The sequence below is a fragment of the Paramacrobiotus metropolitanus genome, unplaced genomic scaffold (assembly GCF_019649055.1).
Source record: "Paramacrobiotus metropolitanus isolate TYO unplaced genomic scaffold, Prichtersi_v1.0 Parri_scaffold0000026, whole genome shotgun sequence".
Taxonomy (NCBI): Eukaryota; Metazoa; Tardigrada; class Eutardigrada; order Parachela; family Macrobiotidae; genus Paramacrobiotus; species Paramacrobiotus metropolitanus.
Genome location: NW_026570246.1, coordinates 432,020 through 455,185, shown reverse-complemented (window position 1 = coordinate 455,185; position 23,166 = coordinate 432,020). Strand labels below are relative to the sequence as shown.

The following is a 23,166-nucleotide window of genomic DNA, read 5'->3' as shown; positions in this document are numbered from 1 at the left end:
TCGGCCAGTTCTGCTTGGCGAGCGTTTAGCTTCCACAGGTTTAGAGCCTCCGTGGTATTCACAGCCGGCCGTGCGGGTAACAAAAGGGATACCAAGTCGGATACGGAGTGAATCGAAGCCAGCTGAAAGGCTGGGAGTGCTAATTCCTCCGATCGACGTATTCCGATACCCCCTCTGCTAACCGGGAGACTGGCTTGTCGCCAACTAGGGTAATCGTCATGAATTTGAATTAATACGGTATATAATATTATGTGATGTGAACGTAATATTATTTACATATTTTAACATTAATAAATTCCACGGCCACGCATTACAGTAATTCAGAATTTTGAATAAGAAATGGAAAGACACACAAAAATATATACTAGGAAAGGAAAAGGAAAAAAAAAAGGAAGGAAGGAAGGAAGGAAGGAAGGAAGTATAAAGGAAAATGCTTTTAAATACGAATAAGGTATTTTTAAAACAGTTTTAAAATAAACTCAGCAGACAGTCTTCCGGGTTTGGTATCCAGCTTCACTTCGGTGTTTTATTGCACCTTTGCAAGCCATCAGCGGTGTTCTTTCCCAGTTTATTAAATGTTATTTTATACAGTTGCTATACATAATTGTACTTACTTGCAAGTTGCAACTGTGAACTTGCTAACTATGGAAAACGTCTTACCATGGACAGAAGATCAATGTAATAGTGTCACACAACTATATTAGAAAATGCAACAGTAATTTTGTGTTCAAGACCGGCAAGCATCTTATGAAGTATGGTGGGTTCAGGGATTCTTCCGAATGCAGGACTATCGGAAGCCAACAAATGAGCTGACTAACGCGAAACATGGTCTCTGGTCACGGAAGAAGACGCGTACGTTATTCGCTTTAGGTTGGCTGATTTGCCGAGTCGTCCTGTTATCAACTGGAAAGCCTGATTTTTTTTAAATCGACGCCAGTAAAAAATTATCGTACTAGTATAAGAAGAAAGCTGTATTATTATCTGAGAACAGTCATTCTATTATATATCATATTGATTCAAAACAGGGTGCCTATAATAAACAGGGTGCGAAAAGAGGTGCCTATAATTTACAGGGGTTTTAGGGAGTGCCTATAAGGGTACCCTATAAAGATAGCGACACATTTTATACAATACATGGCACTGCACTACGTTCTACATTCTGCAGATTTAAATAAGTACTAGGTAACAGATTTATACCAATTTTTTGGGACAGTTAATCACAACGTCAGCGTACAAGCCGACTAGAATTTCAAGTTAGCGGTTCTGTTAAATGATCATGAGTAATAGCGAATATAGACACCATCGGCGACGGCTGCAAACGTGGTATACGCCCTACGGAAAACCGTTCAAAGCAACTGGCCGAACAGCTGTGGACAAATAATTGACGAGCGGTGCAAATGCATTTGCAGCGCGCGGGTGAAAGTCTGCACTCTGCAGTTCGTCACTTCGTATGCGTGTTTCACATTCAAATAATCGTGATCGCGTAAGCATGAGAAAAAGCTGACGAGAAGAAAAATGTTTTCGATGAAACGCGGCTATGAGTAACACGGGTAATATTTGTAACTTTTACTCTTTAAGCAATATACATCTTGGCCATCAATTTCGGCATTTTTCAATTTCTCAAAAAGTATAATCGTTTATCATAATCACCCCTAGCTGGCAGTGCATACATTACCCGATCAATGTACACATCTGCATTTCCGTTTTGACCGATAAATCATTCAAATTCAACGGCGGCAGTTCTTCATTTCTTTGGTGCACGTTATAGCTGCGTGGTAATTATTTATTTGCTGGTTGTGTGTGCATGTGTATGTACTGTGTACCTTTGGAATCACACGATATCGTATCAAGTTCAGCCATCCCCCGCATTTGCACCTGACAGTGACAGCAGCATGTTCACCGCATTATCATCGTGGACATTCCAGGTGGCCAGGATAATTTTGTAATTTTTGTTCCCCCGTTGCAGGCGTTCGCAGTGTGATAGTATTCATTGGTCTTATCGCATTATCTGCACCCAGTCTGACGGACGGGACAACATTTCTGCCGTGCTGTGCACATTCCGATGTAGTGCGATTTCGGGAGAATATTCCGTTCGTCAGCATATTTTACGGACATCTGAATGATCTGATATTCATTGTATTAATTGACAGATCGCGATTACACGGCTGCATTACATTTACATATGTACAATTAGTTTAAACACCATTGCGGCGACATTGCGTTATTTACGTATATCGTGCAGCGCAACCCAACCCAAAGTTCTGCATTGTGCCGTGTATTGGGTGCGTTGCCTGCTGGATTAACAATCTGCTGCACCGATCTGGACTAAACGGAAGTCATCCCGTGATTTTCGGCCATATCGATGCAGGTCGCGTCTAATTTGTCTGTGGCGGCTCGTAAACCGCCGGAACAGGTAATTAATTTTTAATAAAAAATTATTGAATTTGTAAAATTTATATTGGCTATCTGCTAGCTTTGGTTGAAGTTAAGTGTTTTAAATTTTGTTATCCTGTTTTATGTTGATGACGTGAAAGTGTGTTTACTTTGATAAGCATTGCGAATGAAAATGTTATGCAATTAAACGATAATAACTCACGACACACAAAAGATTGCTTTCACTTGAATTCCCCAAATGACGGCGACGTGTCTATTTGTTATTTCGGTCAAATGCCGAAGCGAAAGTTGCTTGAAAATTTTTTAGCACCGTTCGGTGTGGTAAAAATAGTAATCTATTGCTGGTTAGAACTAAAATAATAAAATTTTCTGCTTTAGCAACTAGGGTAGTTTATAAGCAGCTACTATGTTGAATTGACACTTGAATAAAATTTTCTGTAACTTTCCATATATCTGTAAATCGTACTTGCAGTAAATCCTACCGCTGTAATAACTGCAAAATTAACTGCAAAATAATGGTGCATTTACCGGCTTAACGATTAATTTAACATAATGCCTGCTTTCAATCAAGGCTTCTACTGTACCGTTTAGAATTGATTATGAATAGTTTATATTTCGTTTTTACTCCTGCAGTTATTCAGTTTTTAATAGAACTTAAGTCGTCATTGCCCACCTTGGAAATTAGAATGTAGAATGTGGACGCAGTTACGAAGCACTCTCATTCGAAAGCCATGATCTGCTGATTTCGCATGTCTAATGAATGCACGGATTAGGTTTTTATTGGTAAATACACTACTCGAAGGTACCACAATACTGCATGTTGTTTTATGCATTTTTGACACTTTTCAAGCGAACGCGATATTTTTGATAATGTATTGATCGATTATTTGAAAGTGACAAGTCGAACGCTTTTCATACAGCTGACGGTTATTTTTATGCATTACTATGCAGGTGGTTATGAAAACGTACTTAATATGCACCGATTGTAAATGCTTTTTGTAGCATGCCGACAATCGGCGTTACTGGATGGATGAGGAGGAGGAGGACGCAGTCTACAGCGTATTCTTGAAGAAAGTCCGCTACGCGCAGAGCAACGGAGCCAGTTTGACATCCGTAAGCCGCTTGTATATGCGTTTACTCATTTATGCAGTTAACCTTGTGTATTTTGGCTCGATGAAGCACTTTATCTTGTTAAAATAGAGGCGTTCACGCGCCATTAAGCTGTAGTTTGATGCTAGGCCATTTCGCAATGCACTATTTGAATTTTGCTAATTAAAATCACATCACTGTGCACTAGTTGTCAATGGAGTGACACAGAATATTGTCGAACATTAGTTGTTGCATTCCTACGATTATTCATCGGTATTCACTGCAAGCCGATAATCAGTTATTTTCTCGTAAGTGCTAAATGGCGGAATTTTTTCTATTTAAGGACGACAATATCCACGGCAGTGTCTCGTACATGGAATGGCAAACGATCAAAGTGCGCTTATTAAAAGCCGGCACGATGGAGCGCATTATGCAGGCGCTGATCAACAGTGAGTATGAATTGGAATCCAGCCATGTCAACATTTTCTTGGACACATACCGTGAGTTCACCACGCCGGAAGTCGTTGTCGAGTATTTACTGCGGAATCTATCCGCCGCCTACGGCACACCGCTGGAACGACCGACCAAACAGCTGCTCGTGATGCTGTTCGACAATCATCCCGAGGATTTCCCCGAAGCTGACGCCGACCCCGCGGTCATCGCGGTACAGGAACACGCGGAGAAATTCGGGGATCTGGATCTGAAGACGCGGATCAATCAGTGGATTGTCAAACAGGAACGCTCCGCGCTACCTAATGAAGAAGTGTTGGAATGGATCCGGGAAACACTGCTGCCGGTCAGCGATGTCCCGGTATGCCCGGCTAGCCCGTCCGACAGTCCGCCGGCGGAGGATCTACTGAATTATAGTGATAAGTTGATTGCTGGTCAGTTGACCTTAGTGGACGCGGTATTACTACGGCGTCTATTGCCGCATCAGTGTCTGGCGCAAGAACGCGCCCGCAACGCCTCCCGCCGGTCGATGGACAGTGTCCAGGCCACGATCTGCCATTTCAACGCCATATGCGCCCGTGTACAGTCCAGTCTGCTGGGTGATCTGGCCATGACGGCGTCACTGCGACTCCGCCTGCTAATTAAGTGGATCGATATTGCACACTGTCTGCTGGTGATGAGAAATTTCTCCTCATTGAACGCCGTCATCTCCGCACTGCAGGCTGAACCCGTTTTCCGGCTGGAGAAGCTCTGGGCCTCGTTGCCGGTGTAAGTGGTCAGACAGTCGCGCTGTGTGGATAGTGTTACGCGCTCGTGATATTTTGGCGTTTATTGAGTTATGTTCAACAAGCGACCCGTTTTACAGTAGCATCAACAAAGTTCAACAGATGTCAATTGTCTGTACTGCAATGGAATCTGATATGTACGTGTCTGTTTGTGGTTGTTATAGAGAGAAGCTGCAGCGGTTCAGAGAGTTAACGGGAATCTTCACGGTACGCAATGAACTCCAGCCGGGCGTAGCGTCGGCGCATGTGCCAGCTGCGATTACGCGCAATTACATGACGGTTACGCGGGATCCGACGGTGTGCGGAAAACCATCAGCGAAGAACATCGGACATCGCCGATCTTACAGCGATAATGTAAGTTGTTGCCAGTGTGGTTACACGTACACACACACACCGCATACATTGATTATTTAATCATCATTAAGGTGGAATGCATTGGTTAATGTCGGCAGTAATGGTCGTGATTATAGTAGAATAGTTGGCGTGTAAATGCACAGCGACGCGGTGAATAGGCTGATTATTGGAGTAATCTCTGCCGGTGCATGCCAAAACTCTGTACGAGAAAAGCGGTCATTGAGTTTTTGTTGGTAGCATTGAGTTTTTGTTGGTAGCATTCCATGGCGAGTTGTAAACCTACTTGTTGCGCATCAGTAGTGGACATTTTTTGAACATCTCAGCATGATTTGTACCAGATTTCGTGTGCATGCCGTCAATATAGATGACAATTTTGGCAGTGGATTAATCCATAAATTAGGCGGCACTTGAGGAGTCGCAGTAAGATAGAAAAAAATAATATATGCATAAGCGGATTAATCAGCTTAGTGAGGATCGTAATTCAGAAATCGTCTTTTGATTAAGAGGCAGAGTGCGCTGGAGAATATTAATTGTTATGTCATCGTTAATAGAATCTTTCAACAATTGAGTTGATATAGCGCTGTCTCCTAAAAGCACAATAGAGCTGTTTTAATTATGATATATTTATTGGCTGGGAAAAGAGTAATGGCGATTAGATGCGGACACATCTGCGGTATGCTGTCTGTGAAACGGTCGAATTAGATCACGGAAAGTGGTGTTTATCGGTTAAACAGATCTCTGACAAATAATGCCGGCAGGTTTCACAATTACGGTAAAATTCTGACCGAATTATTTCTCACAATCAGGAAAGCGGAATGTGGGTTATCAAAATAAACAGAACGTTTGCTGTCATCCATAATAAACTTCAATGCAATTTGGCGATACTATATTTATTTCCATCTATCTATATTCTATTGAATAGGTGTACATGTGGCTATAACAGCCGCTCTATTCTATCTGTTTATTTCGTTTGACCTTAAAACCGTAAAGACACCAATAATGGTGTAACAATAAATTTGCAAGGAAAAGAATCGGAATAAAACTTTGGTAGCTTGACTGACTTATTTTGAGCTGGTAAAGCAGGAGAAAAATTACAAAGTATATCTGTATTACAAAAGATCCGTGTAAGGTTAGGCGGTAGTAATGAAATGAAATCGTAATGGTTGTTTTTGGTACGGTGGCATACAGATATTTATTTCTCAGTGGTATAACATTAATGTGCTCAGTGTATTGGTGATAAAATATGGTTTCTACCAATATATAAATATTTCAAATTATTTCCTTTATTACTGTAAATGTTTCTACATAAATTACCCACGTGCATACAATGTACTTGGACTTGTCTACATAAAATTATAATTTCAGCCTGGAAATGTGCATGGTGTGGTACCGTATTTGGGGAAATTTCTAACGGATCTGGTAATGCTGGACACCGCACTGCCGGATTATGTCAGTCATCGTTCAGGCTCACAACAGCGTCTGATCAACTTCGATAAACGGCGGAAGGAATTCGAGATTCTAGCCCACATCCGCTGGTTCCAGTCGGCTGCGGCCTCTTACCAAATCGCACCGCATGATCATTTCCGCTTTTGGTTCTACAAATCACTGCGCGTGCTCGACAGCGAAGAATGGTATGTGGTTAAAAGTTTGTCGTGGACATTTTGTTACGGTGTAAAATAAATGCAACCTCGGTCTGCTGTCGGCGAGTCAACGAACAAACAAGCGCGAATATCGTTTTTGTCTTCATTTCACAAAATGCCACTGATGCACATATGCATATACACATTTCCGGTGGTTGGGTGCTAAAAAGCCGCTAATTGTTAATCGATATTTTTAAAGTACTTACCAACAATGGACGAACAATGCAGCCTTTCATGAGCCGTAAAAGCTGAGCGGGTTAAATACGGTTATTTGGGAATGGTGTTAGTCTTTGACTTTGATCACAGGGTATATTGGCGCTGTATACGGATTTGATATTGTGTATCGAATTATGATGTTTGCGAAATTTTGTGCCGCCAGGAGCTGTTAAAACACACAGCTTGCACATGAAATATTTTTGTTTAATAAACTAGGCCATCGAGCGTAGGTTATTTATCGTGATATTTATTATTATCCTGGGCAGTCGTAAATACAGTGTTGTACTTGTATCGGCTGCACGATTACTTCCACCGATAAATAGCATTGTATGGTCGCCGTATCGCGAACTTTATAAAGGCATGAATTATGTGGTATGGCTTCGTTAAAGCGTATATTGTTCTTTATAGTCCGCTTTCATAAACGCTCAGTTGTTTAATTGACAAGTTAAGTTATAGTAGGTTAATTTAAAAATTGCTCTCACGATTTCAATTTGACGCACTTGTGCCACGGTACCTCGTGTCAAAATTAATGCATTTTACAAATGAACCCTCGAGTCAATTTCGTCGAATTTTAGAATTAATAAGCATTTGAATCAGAAAGTCGACAGTTTGCCATAAAAGTTGTGGGGTTGTCAGAATGTCTGTGATTTTTTCCTCATGTGACAACGATTCTGTTGCAAAGCCGATAAAAGGCCATAGGCATTCTGCATGTTTGTTTTTTTCAAATGCGCTGTCGGCTGTGATTTTCTAAAATGCAAAAATGATTGCGGTTATGTGCAGAAATAAGACTAGAATTTGGATATCGTTTTAAATTATTTTACGTATTTATAAACTACTCGTACTTAGCAAATTTTGGTATTTTTGTTGTGCACATCATCTAAAATTACTGTATGCATCACCTAATTGCCTGCCATGTAGTAGGCATGTACATTACAACAGATACGTACAAAAATACAATATGTAATTGTGGGCTACAAAGTTAAGCGTACAGCAGCATAAACTTTTACAACCTATTTTTAAAGAGTAACACTTTCAAAGAAAACTTTACGAGTACCCATAAAAACTGAAAAATTACAAGCTGCTTATTGAAAATTTTTTTAGTACTAATAATTGTTCAAAGTGTAGGATTTAGAGGGCTGACTAAAATTTCATGGAAATGTATACAATAGATGCGGCAGTACCAAGTTATAGGTGAAGCATGTGAATAATGCAAATCAGCGATGCTTTACATATTTATGATAGGTCATTAGGGCTCATGTATTCATGGTTATTGCCACGTATGCCGCCGTGTAGAAATTGCATTTGATTGCAAAGCGTCAACTGATTATGCAGGTATTTACTTCTCTGTCTGCGAAATTGCTGTTGTCTGTCCGACAAGCCAATGTACTTGGCAAAGTGATGTCAGATGATTGGAAAAAAACTTCTCCTGTGTGCGACGCAATGGGAGAACGGAAACGTAAACAAACAACTGGAAATAGAAATTGACCTTTTAGTAATGCTTCATATTAAAGCCGTATCACTCTGCAGTTTGTATTATTTAATTTATTTTGATAGGGTTTATTTCTGATAATAGTATCATAAGTTGCGCAAAAATGCAAAGTTTATTTGTTTTTGTAGCTTTAGCAACTCTTTCCTGATCGAAGCACCGGCTCCCGTATCCCGTTCGACATCGGAAGTCTCCAGCGCCAGCGAGGGAAGTCAGCCGAAATCACGGTCCATGTTGATGAACGGCCTGAGTACCCTCAAACGCATGGTCTCTCAGGAGAATCTGCTGAATGCGCCATTTCTAGTCACGCGCAAAAACTCAATTTCCTCCAGTCAGTCGCTGGACTACCGGCGCGCCACCAGTGCCGGCAGTGCACCCGAGAAGTCACCCTATGTGTCGGATACCTTCTGCATTCTGAAGATCAGTCTGGATGCCGGGAGTGGCGGCGGTAGTGTCTTCTACGGCGGCGTGAATCTGTACAAGAGTGTCCTGGTCAATGACAATGAAAAGACATTGGCCGTCATTCGGCAGGCCCTCGACAAGCAAGACCGCCAACAGGATGAGCCGGCTAGTTATGACCTTGTGCAGGTGCTGTCACGAGGGGAAGGTACGCTTGGTTATGTGTGTAGGAGAGTGCTAAAAGATCAGCGTGTCAATTGACATAGACAGACAGTTCCATTAATGGGTTCGTCAAAAACTGGTTAGGGCATCTTGGCAGTTTTTTTTTAAACGGTGGCCATGTGACATTGGAATTTATCTATTTGTTCACGGATAACTGCAGTGAACGGCTCGCGCTGCTTAAAATGTTTGCACGTGCCAATAGAAATACTGTAATTGTAAAAAATGTTAGTGTGATATCCTGGAGGCTAAATAATCGATCTTTAAAATAATGTTTTTCTTTTACTTGAAAATTCTGGAAATTTTTTTTATAGGAGTAAACAGTTTTTGAATGCTACGTTTACTCTTTATGATATGGTTTTGAGATCACAGAAATATACCACCGATCAATTTAGGGTAGACATGTCAGTAATTCTGATAATATCAGTATTCGTACTGCCGTAGCTACATTCTGTTTATTTGAATCATACGAAAACATTAAGTACTTACACAGAAAAATGTTTTGGTTCTGAAAATAATTTATCGGGTGATGTCCCACGAACAGCCGCTTGTAAAAATCGGTGACTTATGACTGTGTGTATTGCATAGCAAGTATTCGCTGTAGACCGGCGTGATCCTGCCCCGAGGGAACTGATAGTTATATTAGTTAGAAGTATCAGCAACGTATTGCCTAATACAGATAAAAAGGCAATGAAAAGCTTGCGCTTCTTGTAAATGTCACTTTCATCATTAAACTTTTCATTTCGCTGTGCAACCGCATCCATGGCGTCACTAACATACTTCTTTTTATTGGTTACAGAATTCGTGATACCGGCAGATGCCACGGTATTCTATGCAATCAACTCAGCCGAAAGCGACTTGAGATTTATATTACGACGCAAGATCGTCACCCTTCCTCCGAAATTTGCCCATGCCACTTTGCCGAAAAGTTCCTCTATGACCCGATCATCGAAAGCCACAAGGAACAACTTCAAGAAGTGGTCAATAAAAACCATCACACGTTGTTGATAACACAATTACTGCTGCCTTTCTGAAAAATTTTACCTGCAAATTTTTCTTTGTACAGTAAATTAAATTTAAGTATTTTTTGTTATGTTAATCATGCTGCAAAAGACGTAATAACACTGAGAGCAATAAAGCTGTGTATTTGAAACTGTGATTTCTTTATAACTCGTTAACAAATTAAAATTCAACACGGACAACAAGTAATAAATAGTCAGAAATCAATCGTGAAAAAAACGTATTCACGAGCAATTCGACACAGACATCCAAAAAATTGCAAATTAGTTGAACAAGACCAAGACCAATCGACCAAGGCCTGCATCATGCGTCACCAGAAAAAAAACAACAATTGTCAGACGTCTGTGCAGAGCAGCGGGCCATTTCACTTCCTATCACAATGAGCAGCATTCGGTCGCAAACGAGAGCAGGCTCTCCAAATACTCAAATGGAATCTTCAAACCTGTCACTGAGCATGCATGGCCGTGTAGACAATAATCCAGGTCACCTGTAAAAAGCACAGCGGTCTCTAGCGAAATCAGAGTAGCATTATTTTGATAATGAATCTGACATGGATGCCGCAGTGAAAACGCTTTCAAGTCGAGCACTTGGGAATGATAAACGCTCGTTTTTATGATGGTATGATTGATGATCAGGTATGTTCGAAATGATCTGCTAAGCGGATAAAAAAGCTAATGAAATGATACACAACACAATCGCTTATTTTTCCGCATACCAGTCGTGCGCCGTAAACTAGACTGGTGGACGCCGTAAAAAAGTCATCATCAGCATATCGGAAAAATTGCCCTGCGTATCCACTTATTAAGCGTGACGCATCGAAATTGTTGCAATAAAACCTTCGTTTTTCTTATGCAACCCATCCCTTAGAATGCCAGTTTGTGCGCAATTATACTAACAAAATTTATAAACAATCAAGTTTCGAACCGTACATTTCTTTTTCCCTGAAGAAGCGTACTGTACTATAATAACACTTTGTGCAGAAAGCCGGGCTGATCCAGCATGCGAAAACAGCATTATGTACTTAATTGTAAATGCATTATGCATGTACATTCAGACTCAAGGAAACTGAATTAAAACTTTCGCAACCGAATCCTAATTAATGATATCACAAAAGCTTAAAAACAACATCTTAAAAAACAACTCCTATACAAAATACAAAGACCAATCATCACGAACTACGTTTCCCGAAAAATGTCTTGAGTAGTCTCGTATCCTTAATTACGAAAATCAAAAGCAACAATTCCACCAAAAATGTCGAATTAAAACATCCTCCTATTTTCGAGCAGGTTTCACGCTCACTAAACCAAATTTTGAAAATCCTACAGGTGGGAATGCTTTTACAGACCGGACTCCGTAGCGATCCTTAAATAATACAGACTAATGTAAGACAAAAAAGAAATTTTTTAAAACAGTAGAAAAAATTACATACACCTTACTAATTAACAAAAACGCAAGATTAAAAATGAGAAGATGAGGTTCAATCTGCCATTAGCAATCACCTAAAGCACATCTCTCCGAAATCCAGATAAAAAATATTAACTTCATTATCTTCTAGCCGCGACTCACCAAAAATGTGGCCAAAGAACTGGGAAAACCTTCCTTCAAAACCGTGGTTTTGTCGCCAAATGTGTCTTCGAGATCAACTTCTTGGAAATTTGTTGAGTACCAAATAACCGATAAACATGAGCATGCTGCATATCTGAAACAAAAGAGCACCATTAGAAACGGAACTTCTCGGAGGATCAAGCAAGAATGACCACACTAACATTGCAAACCCCACAAATCCTTTAACAGGCACTAATCCACAACCCAATCCGACGCACAGCGCCAGAACTTGCTGTAGCCAGTAAATCACGTCTAATAACTCATCCTGCAAAAACCCAAATCCCGTGAATATTGAAGCACCGTTTCGTATCGTCTGCAAAAATGTTAGCAGCTTTCCTAGTCGATTATACCTTATCCGGCCAAACAGCTGATCGCTGGAATGCTCGCTTCCACACTGACGGCACTTCGGGTTCCTCGTCTTTCCGTCGCTTAGTCTGGTTTTCCATCGCTGTCCAAACACACGCCCGGCTCCCACCCTACCAAACTTACTGCACTATAAAACACTATGAGACAACTTAGGAGATGTTTGGTGATTGTGGGGTTATAAATAGTTCTTTAGACTTTACGAGTTTAAAAACAAGGTGCGAATTCTGGGCTCTGTTTTTTTACATTAGAGAGATTTTGAGTGAGGTGCGTAGGTTTCGCAACTGGTATGAGCACCTGTTGTCCGTCGCCCGCTGGAGGTTGACTGCTACGACAAATGCCCAGCGGTCGGCCTGGTAAATGTTAAAAAAATTGCCTAAGGGAAAGCCCCGAGTTACAATTTACAAGCACACTTTTCACATTTTTGTTACACTTTCTCGTAAGTTCGATCAGTTTTCTTCTGTTTGTGCCCATTAAAGAATCTGTGGTTTTATCTGGATTCGACGCAAACGTGGGATGATGTGATTATTGGAAGATGCAAATCATGTAATCACCACAACGTTTCCGTCCTTTGCACTGTGCGAAGGAGTCGAAGGATTTAGAATTCCGGATTGCCAAGCAGGTACAGTATTTCCGCTTTTCTGGAAATAATCGGCTGCTGTTAGTTTTGTCATGGCAGCCGAAAAAGTTCGAATTGTATACACCGGGTAATGTGATAGCTCTGTGCCAGTTATTACTGTAATTAGCTCGAAAATAATTTTGCTTGCCATGTTTCGCAACCGGATGTGATTTTTGAATGCAGCAGTACTTAACATAGGTAACTGCGGTCTACGATGTTATGACTGTTATCCGTCCATCCATTCGGTAATTGTATTATTGAGGCATTCATTTCCGGTCTTCGTGAATGCTCTCGGCAGAAGCATTCGCGCGGAGCGCTATTAGCATTCACGTGGCTTATCTGTTTCTTTCGCGCAGTACTGCTTCCACTTCGTGGGATATCGCTGTTTTTCAGCTGTACTGATCCGCTGCAGCACCTCAAAAGTAACGAGAGTTCTAGCTGTGGACGCGCCAGAATCGTACACCGCTTAAGCTTGATTTCCATACACTGCGTTCCCGGATGGCATAACTGCTTACGGATTGCGCTGAGCGGGCTGGAAAATGGCATCCCTATCGAATACGGCAGTTCGCGATGAGAGCGGGCCGTCAAAAACTCCGCCGAGTATCCTGCGCAATTCGAGTCACGCGAAAAGCCCACAGAGTGGTACGCTGCGCGAAAGAACGAAGCGTCGAACTGAAGCGAGCCGTTCTTCCATAGGAAATGATTTTTCTAGCGAACGTCAAGGCAGTACTTTCGAGCGTTTGGATAAAGAGTGCTCGTTCGTGGTCGCGGATGAAATTCTGCGGATGCAGGTGGATTTTCTTGTTTCCAAAGCTGGCGCACCAAAGCAGCTGCGCAAAGCGGTTAAAAATATTTGGTTCAGGTATGCGTCTACTGTTTTGACAGTTTTTTTTATTTATAATTTGGATTTTAAACCAAACTTTGATTCACTCATATTTTTTTATGTAATTAAAAACATTCACTCATATTTTTTTATGTAATTAAAAACAGTCAGTGATTGCGTCGTTTTGAATTTTCTTGTTAGTTGCACTGTGCTGCAAGAGTTAATAGTAAGTAAATCTTTTTTGGGCGGCTTCTGATGTGTTTTTTCTGTGTTTCAGTTACTTATCGATAGCCCTGCCTGATGTTTCTGCCGGCGTGGAGACCACTCTGATGCAGAATCAACACTGGCTGGGGATTTTGCGAGAGAACGACTTTTCACATTTAATTGGCGTCCCCTCCAAGGAGGTGCAGTTTGTCTTGAAATTCTGGCAATCGGAGCATGCAGAGGTTCCGGACGACGGCCCCGCGAAAGTCCCTTCGCGGCGGCGAACTCCCCGTCCGCCGCAGAAGACGCTCACAACCGTCGTATTAGCGTCGGACATCGTCGATGCACCTGAACGACTGCTTCTTCCGCGTGTCGTTGCCATTTTGATTTTATCCTTGCATATTTGTCATCCGGATATCCTGACCAGTGATCTCATCCGCTGGATGCGTGCTCTGCAGTTGCCCTACTCTAATCCCGCGCTACCGCCCAGATCGTACGAAATTTTTAAGGCAATGACGGGAATTCATACGAAGGAAGCAAATGTACCCAGCTATGCGGAACTGGAATTCCATTTTATTGCATTGTGCAAACTGTTTGGGATTGAAGCGGGTGGTCTTCCGAAAATGTCTGTGGTACCGGTGATTGAGCGGTTTATTATGGAATTAAATCTTCCGGATGCTATTTTGCCGATGGTTGTTGCACTGGCGGAAAAAGCGAATATGCTGGAGTTTGATGTTGAGTTGCGAGGAAGCAGCGGCACCGAAACAGGCAGAAGAGCGATAAATGTGGAAGCATTTGTTATAAGCCTGATTATTTATGTTATTCGTGCGCTGTTTGGGTTGGATGGAATGGCGGAACAGAAGATTACCAAAAATACGCACAAACTGCAGAAGTTAATACGCAAACCAGCTGTACAGCTTTTTGATTTCGACGTAAGTTTATACATGTAACAAGAACAACCGAAATTGAGGCACCCCTGTTCTGTAAAGTAATGTTATGTTGCGGATCGTCGAGTTATTGTTTCATAATGTGACTTGCATACGAGTATGTATTCTGTTCTAAAACTTGTTGCAATAGTTGTACTGCAGTGAAAATCGACGAAATAGTTCGGTTTGTTTTGACCAGTTTGGTACTGCGAAGTTACTGCAATAGGAAAAAGCAAACTACAGTAGAAAGTTTTACGTTGCAATTGTGCGACAGGTCAGATTATGATACAACATGCAGTCACAATGCATCCGATTCTCGATCTCGTTGTTTATGTTTATCTTTCAAGACAAGCACCAGCAACTGCCTGTAATATTTTTTTATCTAACCCGCTTTTAAGCTTTATATGCGACTTTCTTGTCGCTGTTTGTGTGATAACAGTTGTTCCCGTTTTTTAGAAATGGATGAAATATATGAGTGCGCGCCGTCTGCACTTGTTCCGGCACACCGTTCTTTTCGGTGAATCTTGTCCTGCTCCTTCTCTTGCTGTGATGAAGCGAAATTCGTCGCCAGCCGATCCCGTTGAGAAGGAAAGTGACAGCAGTGAACAGTGTCATCAAGGGTTGCAGAGCGCATTTAGCCAACAGCTGCGTGATAATCGCGAACCAAAAGCGGACGATCTTATACTTCTTCCACCGACATACCGGCCATTCCGCGCCCACAGTGAAGCGCTCAGCTCGAAATATCTTGTCCTGTTGACCGACTTTAAGGATCACCAACTGAGACATCTTCTGCCGAATAAAGCAGTCCCCAAGGGATGGAAAGTTGTGGATGAGGAGACGGAAAAAGCGGAATCGTGTCTGGGACGCATCCAGGCGGCGCAGAACGGATGCGATGATTTGGCTTTTCCCTTGCGTGCTCATAGTTATCGCGGGGGTACATCTGAGCATCAGCTGTGCCATTTAAATTCGGAATCGATGAAATGGCTGATTCGGGTTTGCGCGGAGATGATCGAGCAGAGTCCGGAGTCGCTGCTGGGACAGCTCTATTACCTTGAATTAGGTCTGTTCCCCAGGAACCCTGTCTGCGGAAAACTGGGAAAAGCGTTCAGTCGAATTAAGCGAATGCGGCAAGGGGAATGATTCAATGAACAGAATAACGGAAGTACGAGTTTACGTTTTTTTGTTAATACAAATATCTGTATTATATGATTTAGTTATACTTCGATGTCATGTTGGGGTTGAACTGTTGTTGAACATCTGCACAAACTGTGTCGACTCGGCCTGTAAACGCGTTTGGACCGCTAGCAACGAAATAAAGTTGATGCATTCGGTTGCAGATTACTAACAGAATGTGGGTACTTTAGTAGGATAATTAAAATCCAGTAGGTTACCGCTTGCTCTGTACATTCCAAGAAAGTTATACTTATAGTTTCGTTTGGGCTGTGAAATGTGTTAGTCACTGCTTTGTGCGAGTACGATCCGAATTGTCGTCTTGCCGACTATTAAACGAACGGATTTCTTGAATAAACGCGCGATAGGTTTTCAGATTTTTTAGCAGACGTAACTGTAGACATAATTAATCTGACCATAATTAACTGCAATTATTTCACACCGATTTTGATTTATGTTGACACAAAAGGTGCTTTGTTTTCGAGTTTCAGCCAAATTACTAATTTATTCAGTTGATTAAGAAGTAGATTTGCATTTTTCGGCGCTGTTTGTACTTTGTACAAACTGCTTTCCACTTTTCAGCTACTTACTCTTCCGTTCTTCTCCGAAAATTTTGGCACGATGGACATAACGGTATAAACTAACAGCAAATATAAAATCAATACGAATAAATATAAAATTGATCACATGCAAGCTCGTTAGTGATGCGAGGCGTTTGATTTATTGGTAACAGTAATAGTGTAATACCAACCAAAACTTGTAAGCGCAAATGGCTAAAGTCTGGAGTCATACGGCATCATTTATTACAGATGTTACTGCCAAAGTAGAGCTCGAAAATCGAAAACCATTACAAAGACGTTCTTCTTATTGTTAAGTTAATCCATTTTTTGCCCATAGGTGCGCAAGTCTGGAATAGCGCGGTTCCACAAAAATTCTGCATACCTTATGACGATTATATGGAACTGCCGTACGAAGTGCTAGTTTATTATCATGAGCGAAGCCCAGCAAGAACCGCACATTGCCACACCATGGAGTCGTTTAGTGAATCAGTTGCGGTCACGACTGCACAGCAGAATCCATGGCACCAAGTGTACTCCCAAAGTGGCTCGCGATATTCTCTACCGAATACTGCCCATCACCGACTGGCTTTTCCATTATAACATCAAGAAATGCTTGGTCGGAGATCTGATATCTGGTTAGTGCATTTATGTACGGTACATTGTGCTTACACACCACTTAACAAAACATTAATATCACCACTCATCTACTGATGACCTTTGAAATGGGTAAAGGCATTTCACGTGCCGGCCGCAGGAATTCTTGCCCCTAGGTTTTAGGTAACTTGCTGTAGGAAATTTTCTTGTGTTTTTGTCGGAAAAGATCTTTATAAAACGTTGTGTGAAAGTGCCTGTGGAAGAGCAAACATTGGCATGTACCAGACATCGGTGTTTTTTGCAGGGTTTACTGTCGGCATCTTAAATATTCCACAAGGTATTCCGTATTCCACCTTACAACAATTAAAAACGATGAATTAATACAGATAACCCTTAACTGCTGCAGGAATGGCGTATGGAGTTCTCGCTGGCACGGAGTCGATATACGGATTGTGAGTGTATTATTAATTACACTCATATTCAGCAGCGTATTGTCCGATTTGAGGCAGCGCCAACATTTTGGTGACCACTCCGTTCACCACCTTTCAATAACCTTTCAATCGGTTCACAACCTTTCGCACTACCTTTCACTCCGTGCACTAACTTTTGACACTGCATTTCATAGCGTGCGCAATCTTTTCCGATGCTGGCTTGAAATCCTTTAAACTGTTTTACCGGCAAGTGTTGAAATGGAACTTATTGCTTAAGTTCCGCCACAGCAGTTTGTTTTAAAATTATTTCTATCCAAGTTTTCTTAGGGTTTCGTAAAACGATGCTGCTACAAATATTTCACAAATAGCGCACAGATCTATTATTATGTTTTCTCCGCAGTCGAGTTTTGGACACAGAATCTAGTAATTTAGGTTTGCATAGTTCTGCTACAGTATTCTTATGTGATCTTTTTGCATATAGTACGGAAATAAATTGCGAAATTCTTTCCACTGGGGCTCATGGGAGAACGTGAAAAGCGAAAGGTAGCGAAGCGAAAAAACTAAAACGTAATAAATGGTACAAAAAGCAATGCGGCCTAAAGGTATTGCACGGAGTAAAAGCCAGTGCGAGAGGTTGTAAATTGATGAGAAAGGTTGCGAACAGAGTGGTCTCCCAATATTTTTGTGAACCCTCATATTCAAGTTGTGCAAAAATGATTCTGTGGATTTTTCATAGTTGGTGACTTTGGCTTGGCTGTTGTGTACTTTGTAATTCGTCCAGTGTACGTTGAAGTTGTGTTACTCTGGTTTCTTCTGCATTGGCTTCAAATCAGTTGTTCCAGCCGATTTTTGTGGACCTTGATAGTCAATCACGATTTCACTATAATATTTACTTATCTTTATGCTTTAATAAAGTTTGGTTTTAGATATACTTCCTTTTTTCCGGTGCTCATCTATTCGCTCATATGCACGTCTCAGCATGCATCCGTAGGTACGTATCTGTATGTTTTCTTTGTACATATATACTCGTATATTGATTTACGTAAAGTTAGATTTGCGCTACTTCACCACTTCCAATAACCGGCATTGTTTTACCATTACTGCTCCTACGCTCCGGCCATGCCGTGCCCGCAGAAGCTGGTCTAAAATCGATTGCACGTTCTAGTTTTAAGTTTTTGGTAAAGCTGCCCTTATTTCTCGGATCATCGCTGCATTACTCGTAGTATTTTTGTTGCGCGCAAAGTACAGATACCATACAACTGCAGTATCACAGACTCATCTACATGCATAAATGTTGTAGGAACTTTTGCGGTGACCAGCCTTATGACCGGTGGAATTGTCCACTCAGTTGGACGAGAATTATATGCGTCACGCAGTAACGTCAGTACACCAGGACAGGCTCATACGAATTCTTCACAGTCATCACCAAACGATTTGGTCCCTATGGAAATTCGAGTGGAAGTCATGATGGCGATAACGTTAGCTACAGGAATATGGGAGGTAAAGGTCACCGCACTTGAGCAAAACTTGTCATATTGCCGCGGTAATAAGCGGAATTGCATTCTACAGATTTTGTTCGGAATTTTCCGATTTGGTCATCTAGCGGTCTTCCTTTCTGATCATCTTGTAAAAGGGTACGCAGCGTACAAGCACTGTTAGTAACTTAAATGCATGCGTTGGCAGGAACCTAAGCACAGTACGCACCTGCACATACATTTACAACTTAAAACAGCATTCATTAATCCTTTATCGAGGCAAGCAGCCTTTCAAATACGTATTTACTAATGCAGTATTTTTTCTGAAGCAGATTTACATGTGCGGCAGCTTTTCACGTCTTTACCAGTCAAGTGAAATTAGTTTTTGGGATGCGCGGATTGAATGAACGCTATGGACCCTTGAAGCTGATTTACGTAAGCAATGTTGTAGTAAAACGGATGCTTGCTATTTTGTATTGGTGGGTTTAACTGTGTCATTGTAATTACTCACTCTAGAAAAATACAAATTTACTATACGTCCTTTGCATAAAAGAGCAGAAATCAGGAGGTCTGGGAAATTTTTGCAGTTGAAATTTGGTTTATTTTACGGCGTTGTGGACCTTCGCATTTAAGATTTCACTGGCATCCGTAAAGTTTTGCTTATGCCATTCAGTGGCAGTCTCACAATGGTTGCTTATACTAAAAGTGAATTTTGCTGCATATCTTTAATTCTGATTGTGTTGCATTTTTGTATAGCCAAATACCCTTACGTAAGCTGAATCATGGCCTTTGAAAATTACAGTTTTACTATGACTTCTTCGCTCAAATCACCACCGTCCATATTCCGACGCTGATAGTTTCCATAATCTGCATCACCATACTGTATTTGGTCCGGACGTTCATTAATCAGAATCCTCGTATCATGAAGATCATAAAAAATCCCACTTCCTATTGAACTGATAGTGGTAAGGTCGAGGCTGCCCGTGTGGGTGTGTTGACCATTGTTTGTGTTATCGCCATGAATCATCATACAATCGGTTTTGTTCTGCGAATCGAATCAGATAGTATTGTATTTTATATATACAGCTAATGAGAGCACTTTTAATTTTGCTGGTCGATTGCGTTACAGATAATTTTTGCAACACTGGCTTCGCATTATTTGGACTTATCATGTCGATGGGGTGTGTCAACGGTCAGTCGCATTCCCACCGGGCTGCCGGCACCGCAAGTTCCATCCTACAAGATTATACCGGAAATACTGGGCCGTAGCTTCAGCCTGGCCATTGTTGCCTCGGCCATTCTCATCTCGTTGACGAAGATCTTCTCTAGTAAACACCATTACAAGGTCGACGCCAACCAGGAGTTAATTGCACTCGGCGCGGCCAACGTGTTCGGTGCATTCTTCTGGAGCATCCCCGCGACGGGGAGCGCTTGCGCGTAGTGCAGTTCAAGAATCCGTAGGTGGATCCACTCAGGTGACTGCTCATTAAGAATACCAGTGCGTAAATTACACTGGTAATTTTGTTTCGTCGTTGAATTTCTACATCGGTAATCAACTAAACTTTTCAAATTTGCAGCCGATTACCGTGAACCGATTACTTTGTGGCTTTTTATATAAGTTTCAAACGGTCTAAAATGGAAAATACGTATTTAACTTGTGTGAACGAGAAATTCATGCCCATGTTTTAGTCCGTGTATAGCTTTGGAACATTTTAGGTGGTGAGCTACGTGTCAGCTGTAATCGTATTAATTGTCCTGGTGGCTCTTGGAAAATACCTCGAGCCACTGCCTCGTGCCGTTCTGGGCTCTGTGATTATGGTGGCATTAATTGGGATGCTCAAGCAAGTGACAGATGTTGTGCGACTATGGAAAATCTCCCTGATTGATGCGGTACGAAATCACTGCCAATTTTTATACCATTACTCATTCATACTTCCCTGCGGAATGTGCATTGGCTTCTTTTTTCAGTCAATTTTTATCGTGACCTTTCTGGGAACTCTGCTGTTAGATGTGGATTTGGGTCTGGCCATTGGGGTTCTGTATTCACTATTGACCTTCGCCTTCCGTATGCAATACGGGAAAGTTGCCTGGCTGGGTCGTGTTCGCGGAACAAAAGATGACATACAACCGGTCAAGTCAGAATTTTACGCAAAGAACTACGTAAGATTATAGTTATCTAATAAACGATATCAGTTCTGCACAAAATGCACCATGCTTAGCATATAAATATACTTGTACGTATTGCTATTACAAGCCTGTATGCAATTGCTGCTTCCTATCGGTTTCTGCTTGCGTGAAGTTTATTAATTAGAATTAATATATGTGGCATAACCAAAGCAATTTGAGTGTGTATTTTGTTAGCGTTACTGTATATGGATTTGCTGCTTTTATTGTTAGCATTTAGCGCGTATGCGGTAGCTGTAGGTAGCGTATGCGCGTATGCGGTAGTTATGTGTTTTTTATGCTGATTGTATGTTAAGGTGGACGAAATGCCGGGTGTTAAGATCGTCCGTCTGTATGGACCATTGTACAGCGGAAACGCCGAGCGCTTCGTCAAGAAGATCAAACGGGAAATTGCAGCCGAGACAGTGGAGCCGGCCACCACACCGGAACCCGTCGACACTCTACATCGGCGCAATACTGCCGGCGACGGTGAGCATTACGCCGACGCCGTGGAACTACAAGAGCTGTCGGAAGGGGGCAACGTGCACACAATCCGTCTCGATGGGACAGTGAACGCCGCCCAGACCAGCTTGTTGTCCGATCACGAACGCCATCCCTATCCACTGCGGGCCATCATCATCGACTGCAGTGCCATTAGCTTCGTTGACGTCATGGGTGCGGAGCAGATGAAACAGCTGGCCGCGGAATGCGGAAAAAAGGGACTGCAGCTCATGTTTGCAGCATGCACGGGTACAGTAAAAGCGCTTATTTTATTGGATAGTTAATGTTATTTCAGTTGTTATTATATATGTTAATTTGTTTTTTATGTCGCCAAAAGTATGGGTTAATAAAATAAATAAAGCTTGTCTAGTTAAGCTGAATAAGTAATGTAATATCTATATAAATTTTGTATTTAGATATAAATTGTGATTAATTAATATTATACACACATACATGATACATACACAAAAAATTTCATATACTGACAGAATTTCTATATTATGTATCTTGCTAACAAACCTGAGTGATAGGTTATTTTATAGTTTTTTATGTTTTATGTATGATACATATACTATAAATATATACATTTACAATATATCTATATGTATATATACATATACATGTATACATTTTATAAATTATGGTATGAGTACGTTGTACATAACAAAACATATATTATCTGTTTTGTTATGTACAACGTACTCATACATAATTTATTTATTTGGACAGAATGTGATATAAATGGTAAAACGACGTACGTAACAGCGGCATTACGGCGTGACGATGGTGACGCCATATCCGCTGGTATTCCAGCTGTTGTCTTATAAAAATCGTACTACGGATAGCGTGCAAACGGACATAAACTCTTGCCGGTTGTAAGACTTGTTTATATGTACATTGCAGATAGCGTCAGAGATGTGCTGATCTTGTCCGGAATTTCAACCTTGGATCCGGCGCCGTTCTTCGTCCGCAGTGTCCTTGAAGCGCTCCACAACATACCGATGGGTTAACTTCCGACTAAATTTGCTCAGGGTTGACTATTTTTATTTCGTCAAATATCTTGCGCTCAGCATGCCAGTTTCACAAATCAAACACAGATGCTTTTATTAACCTTGTGATTTTTGCATCCAGATCCACACTACAGAGTAGACCTAGGTGGATTTGTGGTTTTTATTTGTTTACAAAAACTTCTGGACAGAGCTTTATTAGTTGTAGAAGTATATCCTACGTAGAAAGTTTCCGTACGTTTTTGACCTCATGTAAAACTGCAAAAACCGAACCAATAAAAGTACGAAATCTGTTCTCGTAATATTTGATATTTGTAGCTTTGCTCACATTCTCACACAATCACGCTTTTAAAGCTTATTGTAGGGTTGTTTAAACTTTAAGTGACATTTAACGTCTAATTTTAAAAATAAAATCAGCATGGAATCAACAGCTGCTGAGCTACACAGTACACACCGTTTCATATTCGTGTGCAGTTTAGAGTTTAAACCGTATCGACAATGTATGTTAAAATGATAAATCGGAAATGTATGTATGTTAAAATGTATGTATGCTAATGTATGTTAAAATGATAAATCGGAAATTTTTCTGTACACAGATATGTTTTTCATATTATGTTTAGTGTAACGTCGTGTTACATAAAATAAACGGTCCTGGAATAATTTTTTATTTGGG

The 23,166-nt window shown here is 41.1% G+C and overlaps 4 protein-coding genes across 9 annotated transcripts; 3 read left to right on the top strand and 1 right to left on the bottom strand.

Moving 5' to 3' along the window:
• The first annotated feature begins 1,196 nt into the window (after window positions 1-1,196).
• On the top strand, window positions 1,197-10,191 carry LOC129587817 (ral guanine nucleotide dissociation stimulator-like). The gene is made up of 7 exons (XM_055481742.1): window positions 1,197-2,413; window positions 3,397-3,507; window positions 3,827-4,701; window positions 4,883-5,072; window positions 6,438-6,703; window positions 8,546-9,021; window positions 9,832-10,191. The coding sequence occupies exons 1-7, from the start codon at window positions 2,363-2,365 to the stop codon at window positions 10,038-10,040; spliced, it is 2,178 nt and encodes a 725-aa protein (XP_055337717.1). The 5' UTR covers window positions 1,197-2,362; the 3' UTR covers window positions 10,041-10,191.
• On the bottom strand, window positions 10,179-12,258 carry LOC129587820 (GEL complex subunit OPTI-like). The gene is made up of 4 exons (XM_055481751.1): window positions 12,008-12,258; window positions 11,819-11,922; window positions 11,619-11,751; window positions 10,179-10,539 (listed from the first exon to the last, which is right to left on the bottom strand). Exons 1-4 carry the CDS (start codon window positions 12,101-12,103, stop codon window positions 10,498-10,500), a joined length of 375 nt encoding a protein of 124 aa, XP_055337726.1. The 5' UTR covers window positions 12,104-12,258; the 3' UTR covers window positions 10,179-10,497.
• Window positions 12,259-12,411: 153 nt separating this feature from the next.
• On the top strand, window positions 12,412-15,922 carry LOC129587768 (uncharacterized). 6 transcript variants are annotated; one of them, XM_055481670.1, is made up of 5 exons: window positions 12,412-12,642; window positions 12,838-12,884; window positions 13,352-13,501; window positions 13,740-14,598; window positions 15,049-15,922. In XM_055481670.1, the coding sequence occupies exons 2-5, from the start codon at window positions 12,859-12,861 to the stop codon at window positions 15,730-15,732; spliced, it is 1,719 nt and encodes a 572-aa protein (XP_055337645.1). In that variant the 5' UTR covers window positions 12,412-12,642; window positions 12,838-12,858; the 3' UTR covers window positions 15,733-15,922. The 6 variants fall into 6 exon arrangements, with proteins under 6 accessions (XP_055337645.1, XP_055337646.1, XP_055337644.1 ...); XM_055481671.1 differs by lacking the exon at window positions 12,838-12,884; XM_055481669.1 differs by lacking the exon at window positions 12,838-12,884 and having other exon boundaries at window positions 13,033-13,501.
• A 662-nt stretch (window positions 15,923-16,584) lies between these two features.
• Window positions 16,585-22,773, top strand: LOC129587767 (pendrin-like). Its single transcript, XM_055481665.1, is given in 15 exon segments — window positions 16,585-16,957; window positions 17,221-17,253; window positions 17,323-17,368; window positions 18,274-18,338; window positions 18,648-18,847; window positions 18,917-18,981; window positions 19,155-19,257; window positions 19,625-19,756; window positions 19,758-19,787; window positions 19,952-20,245; window positions 20,247-20,297; window positions 20,539-20,712; window positions 20,791-20,982; window positions 21,303-21,735; window positions 22,390-22,773. Coding segments are annotated over 15 exon segments (2,130 nt in total). The 5' UTR covers window positions 16,585-16,752; the 3' UTR covers window positions 22,497-22,773.
• Window positions 22,774-23,166: the final 393 nt, after the last annotated feature.

Bases quoted from the DNA above. Each gene is read 5' to 3' on its own strand.
- LOC129587817 (XM_055481742.1), top strand. From the start codon at position 2,363: ATGCAGGTCGCGTCTAATTTGTCTGTGGCGGCTCGTAAACCGCCGGAA. The intron at 2,414-3,396 runs GTAATTAATTTT...TGCTTTTTGTAG, and splicing joins CTCGTAAACCGCCGGAACAG to CATGCCGACAATCGGCGTTA. The intron at 3,508-3,826 runs GTAAGCCGCTTG...TTTCTATTTAAG, and splicing joins ACGGAGCCAGTTTGACATCC to GACGACAATATCCACGGCAG.
- LOC129587768 (XM_055481669.1), top strand. From the start codon at position 13,179: ATGGCATCCCTATCGAATACGGCAGTTCGCGATGAGAGCGGGCCGTCA. The intron at 13,502-13,739 runs GTATGCGTCTAC...TCTGTGTTTCAG, and splicing joins GTTAAAAATATTTGGTTCAG to TTACTTATCGATAGCCCTGC. The intron at 14,599-15,048 runs GTAAGTTTATAC...CCCGTTTTTTAG, and splicing joins TACAGCTTTTTGATTTCGAC to AAATGGATGAAATATATGAG.
- LOC129587820 (XM_055481751.1), bottom strand. From the start codon at position 12,103: ATGGAAAACCAGACTAAGCGACGGAAAGACGAGGAACCCGAAGTGCCG. The intron at 11,752-11,818 runs GTTAGTGTGGTC...CTTTTGTTTCAG, and splicing joins GGATTTGTGGGGTTTGCAAT to ATATGCAGCATGCTCATGTT. The intron at 10,540-11,618 runs GTGAGTCGCGGC...TGCTTTTTACAG, and splicing joins GTTCTTTGGCCACATTTTTG to GTGACCTGGATTATTGTCTA.